This window comes from Physeter macrocephalus, chromosome 6 (assembly GCF_002837175.3).
Source record: "Physeter macrocephalus isolate SW-GA chromosome 6, ASM283717v5, whole genome shotgun sequence".
Taxonomy (NCBI): domain Eukaryota; kingdom Metazoa; phylum Chordata; class Mammalia; order Artiodactyla; family Physeteridae; genus Physeter; species Physeter macrocephalus.
This window is the reverse complement of record NC_041219.1, coordinates 2,784,734-2,796,735: the sequence shown is the minus strand read 5'-3', so window position 1 is coordinate 2,796,735 and position 12,002 is coordinate 2,784,734. Positions and strand designations below refer to the sequence as shown.

At 40.3% G+C, this 12,002-nt stretch overlaps 1 protein-coding gene across 3 annotated transcripts in view; it reads left to right on the top strand.

Moving 5' to 3' along the window:
• The window catches only part of GRIP1 (glutamate receptor interacting protein 1), a 481,467-nt gene that overhangs the window by 468,269 nt on the left and 1,196 nt on the right, over positions 1-12,002 (top strand). For all 3 annotated transcript variants that reach the window (XM_055085186.1, XM_024122731.3, XM_055085185.1), the window contains one exon: positions 10,239-10,385. In XM_055085186.1, the coding sequence (XP_054941161.1) occupies positions 10,239-10,385 (147 nt within the window). The remainder of the gene's footprint in view (positions 1-10,238; positions 10,386-12,002) is intronic.

The window sequence follows — 12,002 nt, the reverse complement described above, 5'->3', positions numbered from 1 at the left end:
CACATACTCCCCTCAGGCTTTTACCTGAGCCCAGGTTGCGAACAAAGACATCTCTCCTCCTGATGAGTTTTGCTTTGAGGGGAGAGGGTGCTCTCATTCATGCAGTTTAACTTCTCCCCATGCATCATCAAGGTACATGTCAGACACGGGGGGCTGGATTTTGCTAAAACACACACACCTCTTCTATAGTAAAGTAGGACTTTCTACTCTATGCTTGTATAAACGAGTGCCACAAAAGTGATCCTTCCACAGATATCAGGTCATTTCAGGTTTTAAAACTTCATATACACTACCTCATTTAAAACTGTGATTCTTGCCCGTCTTGCAGGATTGTTAGGATTAAGTCAGATATGGTCACTGGACTGTATACTCACGATGGCTGTGCTGTGTTTATTGCTGTATCTTTTTTTCACTCAGTCCTTCAAACAGTGCCTAGCACACATCATAGGGTCCAGTGCACACGTGTGCACCCACACGTACGCACATTCATATACGCACAGTGATGGAACGAGCCTGCCAAGAGTGTCATTGTTAGTTCCCTCTCTTCCTTTTCAGAACACGTAATAGCCCCTCTGGTGTGTGAAGTACCACACAGAGCAAAGTTCATTGTGCACAGAAATTGGCAGATGGCAATTCAGAGCAGGGTCTGAGATTCTGCATTTTAACACACTCCTGAGTGATGTCGATGCTTCTGATCAGGACAACCTGTAATTGGCAAGGCACAGCTTTTTTTCTCTTAAAGTAAATATGTAACAAAATTCTGGCCCCTTTCCTTCTAGTGTATTGTTGGAAAGAGGCAGGTAGGGGTGAGATGTTGATATACCCTATTTCATAGGTCCTACGATTACCATGGCCTATAAAACACAGCCTGATTTCAGAGAATTTAAGGTATGAAAAAGAAGTACATCTTAGAATCTATGAAATAAGGCACTTGAGCGGCAATAGAATATAACGGTTAAGTGCCTGGAGTCAGACAGAGACGGCCCCACCATTCAATACTTTTGTGATCTTGGGCGAGTTACTTAATGTCTATAAAATTGAATTTCCTAACCTCTAATACGGCAGTAACCACTAGGGCTGCCTGGTGATTAGAATTGACACAGCCAGCTTGATATTTTAGCTCTCTGTCCAGTGAGAAGAAAATCCACAAATGACCACTTTTGTATTCCTTCAATATTCCATATCTCTCTGCAGTAAAATAACTTGGTATAAAAACATAAACCCGCTATAAGAGTATTAATCTTCACGTTTTGCCCTGTATAGCTCTGAATTTTTTGACTCTTCTACAAGAATGTATTTAGGTATTATGTGTGTTAAAATAAATAAGACATACTTTTTTTTCAAAAAATTGATTTGGCTGTGCTGGGTCTTAGTTGTGGTACACGGTATCTTCATTGCAGCATGTGAGATCTTTTTAGTTGCGGCATGGGGAATCTTTAGTTGCAGCATGCGGAATCGTTAGTTGAGGCATGCAAACTCTTAGCTGCAGCATGTAGGCTCTAGTTCCCTGACCAGGGATCGAACCCAGTCCCCCTGCTTTGGGAGCGTGGAGTCTTAGCCACTGGACCCCCAGGGAAGTCCCAAAACATACATTTTTAAATAATTAGAGTTAAAAACTAAGCCCAAATTATTGCTTGATGTGTGCATCAGTTTTTGTGGAGGGCATGCAGCAAAGCTTACTAAAAATAGCGGTCACATTAAGTGTTAAATGAGTGTGATGTGCTGAGTATGTTGTCTGGCGTGTCCAGCACAGTGGGTCTCAGTGAACATTACACATTAATGTGTTTGCCTCTAGAAGGCAGCCTCTTCTGTCTCATTCACTGCTGTTTCCCAGCACCCGGAACCAGGCTTAGCACATGGAGGGACTCAGTACACATTTGATGAATGTGTAAACCTCAGGCTAACTCTTGCAGGTGGTCAGAAGGAGGACTGGGGGTTAGGGGAAACTTTAGCTGGTGGTACTGCCTTAATGCAGAGAGAACAAGCTGAGGCCCACAGCTGAGAAGGGTGGATTTGCAAATCCTGGCATTTCCAGGAATGCCTGGAATTGCTAAACCAAACCCAGGACAAGGACTGAGAGAGCTACTGAAGGCAGGCCCCAGAGGAGGGTGTTCCTTACAGGAGCACTTTCAGGTCTTTTAAGACTTTTCAAAAAATTGAACTATAGTTCATTTACAATGTTTCAGGTGTACAGCAGAGCGATTCAGTTTTATATATATATATATATATATATATATATATATACACACACACATATATATATACACACACATATACATATATACATACATATATATATTCATTTTCAGATTCTTTTCCATTATAGGTTATTACAAGATATTGAATATAGTTCCCTGTGCTATACAGTAGGTCCTTGTTGTTGATCTATTTTATATTATAGTAGTGTGTATCTGATAATCCCAAATTTCCAATTTATCCCACACCCCCTGCCTTTCCCTTTTGTAACTATAAGTTTGTTTTCTATGTCTATGAGTCTATTTCTATTTGTAAATAAGTTCATTTGTATTAGTTTTTTAGATTCCACATATAAGTGATATGGTATTTATCTTTCTCTGGTTTACTTCACTTGGTATGATAATCTCTAGGTCCATCCATGTTGCTGCAAATGGCATTTTTCTTTTTAATGGCTGAGTAATATTCCACTGTGTATATACCGCATCTTCTTTATCCATTCATCTGTTGATGGACATTTAGGTTGTTTCCATGTCTTAGCTATTGTAAATAGTGCTGCTATGAACATTGGAGTGCACGTACTGGGTTGGCCAAAAAGTTCTTTTGGTTTTAAGTAATAAATAAAAAACACATTTTTCATTTTCACCAAGAACTTTATTGAACAACGTATTCATTAACCAAACAAACTTTTTGGCCAGCCCAATGTCTTTTCGAATTATAGGTTTGTCTGGATATATGCCCAGATGTGGGATTGCTGGATCAAATGGTAAATCTATTTTTAGTTTTCTAAGGAACATCCATCTTGTTTTCCATAGTGGCTGCAGCAACTTACATTCCCACCAACAGTGTAGAAGTGTCCCCTTTTCTCCACACCCTCTCCAGCATTTGTTATTTGTAGACTTTCTGATGATGGCCATCCTGACCAGTGTGAGGTGATACCTCATTGTAGCTTTGATTTGCATTTGTCTATTAATTAGCAATATTGAGCATCTTTTCATGTTCCTGTAGACCATCTGTATGTTTTTGGAGAAATGTCTATTTAGGTTTTCTGCCGTTTTTTGATTGGGTTATTTGTCTTTTTGATATCAAGCTCTATGAGCTGTTAGAATATTTTGGAAATTAATCCCTTGGCAGTTGCATCGTTTGCAAATATTTTTCCCCATTCCGTAGGTTGTCTTTTCATTTTGTTTATGGTTTCCTTTGCTATGCAAAAGCTTGTTTAATTAGGTCCTATTTGTTTATTTTTGCTTTGGTTTCTATTACTATAGGAGACACATCCAAACAAATATTGCTGTGACTTATCTCAAAGAGTGTTCTGCCTATGTTTTCCTCTAGGAGTTTTATAGTATCCAGTCTTACATGTAGGCCTTTCATCCATTTTGAGTTTATTTTTGTATATGGTGTTAGAAAATGTTCTAATTTCATTCTTTTCCCAGCACCACTTATTGAAGAGACCGTCTTTTCTCCATTATATATTCTTGCCTGTTATCATAGATTAATTAACCATAATTGTGTGGGTTTATTTCTGGGCTTTCTATTCTGTTCCATTGATCTATATGCCTGTCTTAGTGCCGGTACCATACTGTTTCGATACGGTAGCTTTGTAGAATAGTCTGGAGTCAGAGAGAGTGATTCCATTCTTTCTCAAGCTTGTTTTGGCTATTCAGGGTCTTTTGTGTTTCCATACAAATTTTCTTTTCTTTTATTTTCTTTTTGCCACACTGCACAGCTTGCGGGACCTTAGTTCCCCGATCAGGGATTGAACCCAGGCTACAGCAGTGAAAGCACTGAGTCCTAACCACTGGACTACCAGGGAATTCCCTCCATACAAATTTAAACATTTTTTGTTTTAGTTCTGTGAAAAATGCCATTGGTAATTTGATAGGGATTGCATTGAATCTGTAGATTGTAGTGTGATCATTTTAATAATATTGATTCTTCCAATCCAAGAACATGGTATATCTTTTCATCTGTTTGTGTCATCTTCAATTTCTTTGATGAGTGTCTTATAGTTTTCAGAGTACAGGTCTTTTGCCTCCTTAGGTAGGTTTATCCTACGTATTTAACTCTTTTTGGTGAAGTAGTAAATGGGATTTTTTTCCTTAATATCTCTTTCTGATAGTTCATTGTTAGTGTATAGAAATACAACAGATTTCTGTATGTTAATTTTGAATCCTGCAACTTTACCAAATTCATTGATGAGCTCTAGTAGTTTTCTACTGGCATCTTTAGGATTTTCTCTCTGTATTATCATGTCATTTGCAAACAGTGACAGTTCTACTTTTTCCTTTCTCATTTGGACTCCTTTGTTTTTCTTCTCTGATTGCTGTGGCTAGCCCTTCCAAAACTATGTTGAATAAAAATGGTGAGAGTGGGCATACTTGTCTTGTTCCTAATCTTAGAGGGAATGCTTTCAGCTTTTCACCATTGAATATGATGTTAGCTGTGGGTTTGTCATATATGGCCTTCATTATGTTGAAGGCCAATTTCTGGAGAGTTTTTATCATAAATGGGTGTTGAACTTTATCAAAAGTGTTTTCTGTACCTATTGAGATGATCATATGCTTTTTATATGCTTTTTATTCTTCAACTTGTTAACATTGATTTGCAGATACTGAAAAATCCTTGCACCCCTGGGATTAATTCCACTTGACCATGGTGTATGATCCTTCTAAGGCATTGCTAGTATTTGGAATCGGTTTGCTAGTATTTTGTTGAGGATCTTTGCCTTTATGTTCATCAGTGATATTGGCCTGTAATTTCTTTTTTTGTGATATCTTTTGATATCAGGGTGATGGTGGCCTCATGGAATGTGTTTCGAAGTGTTCCTTCCTCTGCAGTTTTTTGGAATAATTTCAGAAGGATGAGTGTTAACTATTCTCTAAGTGTTTGGTAGAATTCACCAATGAAACCATCTGGTCTTGGACTTTTGTTTGGGGAGTTTTTAAATTACTGATTCAATTTCAGTACTGGTAATTGGTCTGTTCATATTTGCTGTTTCTTCCTGGTTCAGTTTTGGGAGATTGTACCTTTCTAAGAATTTGTCCATTGATTCTAGGTTGTCCATTTTATTGCTGTATAGTTTCTCATTGTAATCTCTTAATATCCTTTGTATTTCTTTGGTGTCAGTTGTAACTTCTTTTCATTCTTGTTTTGATTTGAGCCTTCTCCCTTTCTGTCTTTATTTTTACTTTTATTTTTGGTGCTGTGTATTTTTTTATTTTATATTTATTTGGTTGTGTTGGGTCTTAGTTGCAGCAGGCAGGCTCCCTAGTTGCAGCAGGCGGGTTCCCTAGTTGCTGCAGGTGGGTTCCTTAGTTGCAGCTCAGGGGCTTCATAGTTGCGGCAGGTGGGCTCCTTAGTTGCGGCTCACCTGTTCCTTGGTTGTGGCATGCAAACTCTTAGTTGTGGCATGCATGTGGGCTCTAGTTCCCAGACCAGGGATCAAACCCAGGGCCCCTGCGTTGGGAGCACGGAGTCTTAACCACTGTGCCACCAGGGAAGTCCCTCCCTTTCTTTCTTGACGAGTCTGGCAAAAGGCTTATCAATTTTGTTTATTTTTTCAGAGAACCAGCTTTTAGTTTCATTGATCTTTTCTATTTTTTTTTAGTCTTTTTCATTTATTTCTGTTCTGCTCTTTATGCTTTCTTTCCTTCTACTAACTTCAGGTTTTGTTTGTTCTTCTTTCTGTAATTGCTTTAGAGGTAAGGTTAGGTTGTTTGAGATTTTTCTTGTTTCCTGAGGTGAGCTTGTATCACTGTAAGCTTTTGCTGTATCCCATAGGTTTTGGATCATCATGTTTTCATTTTCATTTGTCTCTAGGTATTTTTTGATTTCCTCTTTCAGTGATTCATTGGTTTAGTAGCATATTGTTTAGCCTCCATGTGTTTGTATTTTTTGCAGTTTCTTTACTTGTAGGTGATTTCTAGTCTCATAGCACTGTGGTTGGAAAAGATGCTTGATGTGATTTCAGCTTTCTTAAATTTACGGAGACTCGTTTTGTGGCCTAGCATGTGATCTATCCTGGAGAATATTCCATGCACACTTGAAAAGAATGTGTATTTTGCTGTTTTCGGATGGAATGCTGTATATATATCAATTAAGTCCATGTGGTCTAATGTGTTATTTAAGGCCTGTGTTTCCTTATTGATTTTCTGTCTGGATGATCTGTGCATTGATGAAAGTGGGGTGTTAAAGTCTCCTACTATTATTGTGTTACTGTCGATTTCTCCTTTTATGTTTGTTAATATTTCCCTTATATATTGAGGTGCTCCTATGTTGCATGTATATATATTTACAATTGTTATATCTTACTCTTGGATTTATTCCTTGATCATTATGTAGTGTCCTTCTTTGTCTCTTGTAACAGTCTTTAAAGTTTATTTTATCTAAGTATGCTACTCCAGCTTTCTTTTGATTTTTTTGTTTGCATGGAATGCCTTTTTCCATCCTCTCACTTCCGGTCTGTATGTGTCTTTAGATCTAAAGTGAGTCTCTTGTAGGCAACATATATACAGGTCTAGTTTTTTTGTATCCATTTCAGGCTGCCTGCTTCTTCTGGTTGGAGCATTTAGTCCATTTACATTTCAGTTAATTATCAATATGTATGTTCTTATTGCCATTTTGTTAATTGTTTCAGATTTGTTTTCATAGGTCTTCCCCCCTCTTCTCTTATGATTTGATGGCTATTGTTAGTGTTACTTTGGATTCCTTTTTCCTTTTTGTGTGTATATCTATTATAGATTTTTGGTTTGTGGTTACCATGAAGTTTCTATATAGCAGTCTATATACATACCTGATTGTTTTATGTTGCTGATCTCTTAATTTCAAATGCATTTTAAATACCCTGCATTTGTATTCTCCTCCCCTCATGATTTCTGTTTTTGATATCATATTTTACATCAAATTGTTTTATGTATCCCTTAACTGCTTATTGTGCATACAGGTGACAGTACTACTTTTGTCTTTTAACCTCTCTGCTGACTTTGTGTGTGGATGATTTCCTACCTTTGCTGTATGTTTGCCTTTACTAGTGAGCTTTTTCCTCCCGTAATTTCGTTTCTAGTTGTGACCCTTTATTTTTTATTCTTTTTTTTTTCTGCCTAGAGAAGTTCCTTTAACATTTGTTTTAAAGCTGGTTTGGTGGTGCTGAATTGTTTTAGCTTTTGCTTGTCTGTAAAACTTTTGATTTCTCCATCAAATCTAAATGAGAGCCTTTATGCATAAAGTATTCTTGGTTGTAGGTTTTTTCCCTTTCATCACTTTAAATATATTGTGCCACTCCCTTCTGTCCTTCAGTTTCTGCTGAAAAATCAGCTGATAGGATTATGGGAGTTCCCTTATATGTTATTTGTTGCTTCTCCCTTGCTGCTTTTAGTATTCTCTCTTCAATTTTTGTCATTTTGATTACAGTGTGTCTTGGTATTGTTCCTCTTTGGATTAATCCTGTATGGGACTCTCTGTGCTTCGTAGACTTGGGTACCTGTTTCCTTTGCCAGGTTAGAGAAGTTCTCAGCTATTATCTCTTCAAATATTTTCTTGGGCCCTTTCTCTCTCTCTTCTCCTTCTGGGACCCCCTATAATGCAAATAATATGCTTGACATTGTCCCAGAGGTGTCTTAAACTGTCCCCATTTCTTTTCATTCTTTATCTTTTTTCTATTCAGCAGCACTGATTTCTACTACTCGTCTTCCAGCTCACTGATCTGTTCTTCTGAATCATTTAGTCTATTATTAATTCCTTCCAGTGCATTTTTCATTTTAGTTATTGTATACTTAACCTCTGTTTGGTCGTTCTTTATATTTTCTAATTCTTTGTTTAAAACTTTTGACTTCTCACTCTGTGCATCTATTCTTCTCCTGAGTTCTTTGATCATCTTTATCACTATCACTCTGAACTTTTTCTCCGGTAGATCGCCTATCTCCATTTCATTTAGTTCTTCTGGAGTTTTATCTTGTTCCTTGGTCTGGAACATAGTCCTCTGCCACCTTATTTTGTCTAAGTTACTGTTTGTGTTTTTATGTCTGTGGTAGGTTAATTACATTTCTCAACCTTGGAGAAGTGGCCCTTTGTAGGAGGTATCCTTTGCATCCCAGCAGTGTACTCCCCTTTCATCACCCAAGCTATATGCTCTAGGGGTTCCCCCTAAGAGGGCTGCATGGGTCCTTCTTTGTGGTAGGCTGACTGTGTGGGCAGTCTGGTAGGCTTGGTTGGTTGCTAGACCCTGCCTTGTGCAGATGCTGCTGGTACTGTTTAGCGGGGCCTTGTCACCAGGCAAGGTGACAAGGTTGTGCAACCCTAGTAGGCCTCGGGGGTAGTGCTGGCTTACTGGTGGGCGGAGCCAGGGTCCCAAAGACTCTGGGGCTGTTGCCCACCCACTGGCACGTGAAGTCAGATCCTGGGGTTAGTGCTGGACTACTGGCAGGCAGAGATGGTTCCTGGAGTCTGTTTGCATGGCCCAGGGATCCCAGAGTTCGTTTCAGATCATTGGTTGGCAGGGGTTCCTAATACAGTTGGGTATGGGGTCGTGGTGTCCAGAAGTTTGCATTGGCCTGCTAGTGGGGAGGGCCGGGCCTCAGCTGGCCCTGGGGTAGGGTCCACCCTGTACTGTGGGATTGCTTCTGGTGTCTGTCCCCTGGTGGGTGAGGCTGATCACGAGGCTAGTGCAGGCTTCCTGGAGAGAAGGGCTCAAGCCTACCCACTGGTGGGTAGAGCTGGGTCTTGGCCCTCTGGCGGGCAGGGCCCTGTCTTGGTGCAAGTCCAGAGGCGGCTGTGGGCTGAGAAAGTCATTAGGCAGCCTGTCTGCTGATGGGTGGGGCTGTGTCCCTGCCCAGTTAGTTGTTTGGCCTGAGGCTTCTCAGCACTGGAGCCTAAAGGCTGTAGGGTGGAGCCAGGTCTTGGTGCTAATGATCCAATATGTCAGCCACCAGGAGTGGCTGAATGTTCCCCAATATGTCTGCCACCAGTGTCTGTGTCCCCAGGGCGAGCCACAGCCACCTCCCATCTCTCCAGGAGACTTTCCAAGACCAGCAGGCAGGTCTGGCCCAGGCTCCTATCAAATTGCTTCTTTTGTCCTGGGTCCTGGTGTGCGTGAGATTTTGTGTGTGCCCTTTAAGAGCAAAGTCTGTTTCCCCCAGTCCCATGGGGCTCCTGCACTTAAGCTCCACTGGCCTTCAAAGCCAATGCTATGGGGGCTCATTTCCCTGGTGCAGGAGCCCTGGGCTGGGGAGCCTGACTGTGGGGCTCAGAACTCTCACTCCTGGAGGAGAACCTCTGCAGTATAATTATTCTCCAGTTTGTGGGTCACCCACCCGGGGGGTATGGGATTTGATTACATCACGAGTCTACTGGTGGTTCCATCTTGTGGTTCCTTCTTTGCCTTTTGTTGTAGAAGATGTTTCCTGGTAGGTTCCAGTCTTTTTCATCTATGGTTGTTCTGCAGGTAGGTGTGATTTTGGTGTGCTCATAAGAGGAGGTGAGCTCAGGACCTTTCTACTCTGCCATCTTGGCCGCTCTCCCTTTTAAGACATTTCTTGCCCACAGTACTGAAGCACTGACTGGGATACTAGAGAAAATAAAATGGACTTCCTGGCTCTTGCTCAAAGGCAGAGGATATGCTGAGCACTGAACCCAGCACAGCACCAGGCACAGTGAACAGGAAGGAAAGGCCTTTGGCTTAGTCCTGATATCCAGCTGCAAAGGGCTAACCCTGGCTTCTCCCAACACCTAGGGGTTGCTCCAGGAGACGTGAACATGCCCCTGGGAAATTCTCACCTATATATACCTGATGACTGCAAGTAAAAAAAAAAAAAGAGAAACCAGAACTCTCCAGCATTTCTCCTCCTTTTCCAGTTCTGGGTGGGACTTGGCAAATTCCAAGGATGTTCCTAGAGAATGGAAAAAGCGTTAAGATTGGGGGGAGCTGCCTAATCTATTACAAATCTATTATATTGAAATTAGTTTGAAAATATGGTTCATCAAGAAATTTCACAAGCAGAAGTCCTCAACCTACCTAAATATCCCCTTCACATTGTCTCATTTTCCAGGTGACCTTGTACAAGGGCTCTGACATGGAGGACTTCGGGTTCAGTGTAGCAGATGGCTTGCTGGAGAAAGGAGTATATGTCAAAAATATTCGCCCAGCTGGGCCAGGAGATCTTGGTGGCCTAAAGCCCTATGATAGGCTCTTACAGGTAAGACCTCAGATGGAATTTTATTTGGAAATTAATTTGGAAGTCTTATTTGATCAGTGTCCACCCATCCTCCGTTGCCTCAAGACTAGATTAGAGGCCCCTCCTATAGAGGATAGACACTTTTTCCTTTGGTAGAATTTACCAGTTACTGAAACGGCCTGTTTCCCTGTATATATTCCCCAGCAGATTCTAAACTTCTTGAGAACAGGGCTAGTACCTTATTCTCCCATTTCCCATTATACAGTGATTGATATCAGTATCTCACACAATGTCTAAAACCCAAAAGCTGAACCTTGTTTACTATTAAGTACTAGGAGTACTATGGTGGTCAGGTATAGTTTCATTGAGCAAAGAAAATTCCTGATCTTACGTACAGTTTTTAGAAAGAGCATTTTGCAGGAAGAGGAGAGGGTTGCCATCAGTCTTGAAAGTATGTTCAAATGGAATGAGTCTGTCCCTAACAGTTGCCTTTCAAAGCATGAGGCTGCACTCATTGGTTGCCTTTCAGACACGTGTTCACTGAGCAAGATGTCATTGATTGATTAGTTTTAAAACCAATTCTGGTGATCTTTTTATCGTGGCAATATAACAATTACTCTTGTCCTAAGAGTAAGGAACACATTTATTTTCCATAGATACTCTACTATTTGCTGAATAAATAACTATGGACAAGTTATTTGACCTCTTTGTCTTCCTAATCTATAAATTAGAGCTATACCTACTTTTATGGAAGATGAGGCTATAAAAGTAGACTGGACTCAGATTGTGAAGGGCCTTGAAAGCCAAGATAAAGTTCTTGGACTTTATTCTGGAGGTATATTAATTTTCTAAGCAGAATAATGACATTTTATAATTTAGAAAGACAATACAATTATATCATAGGTGGATTGGTGTAGGGTGAAGAAGGGGAGGATCACAGGAAAGGAGACCAGGTAGGTAAGGGTAAGACATGTGTACCAGACCTGAGTCTTTAATGCCTTCAGTGCATCCTGGCAGAGCAGTCTGTGAGGCAGCTGGCAGCTTGCATTTGTTGCTCACGAGAGATGTTACAGCCAAAAGTAAAGACTGGGGATACTGAAGACATGGATTTGGATAAAGTTGCCTATGGTGGATTTCTAGTAAGGAAGAGAAGAGAACTAAAGATAGAATTCTAAGAAAAACAAAATTTAAAGGACAGGAAGAAGTAAAGGCAGGAAAAGACTGAAAGTGAGCAATTAAAATGGTTAAAAGGTCAAAACAAAGTGGTGTCATAAGAGCCAAGGAAGGAGTTTTAAGGATGAGTAGGTAAAGGCCAAAGGGGATGAGAACTCAAGACACCATTCCTGTGTTGGACAATTGGGGTCATTTATACAATATATAAGGGTCAGGTCCCAGACCGAGAAGACTGGGGAGAGTGAAAAGTCAAGGAATGGAAGCAGCATGTAGATGATTCTTTAAACTTTTAGGGGGCAAAGAATAAGGAAACATAATCTCATACAGAGTGAAGAAAGAGAAAAACCAATACCGTATGCTAACACATATATATGGAATCTAAAAAAAAAAATGGCAGACATAGAGTGGACTTAAGGACGCAGGGAGGGGGAAGGGTAAGCTGGGATGAAGTGAGAGAGTGGCATG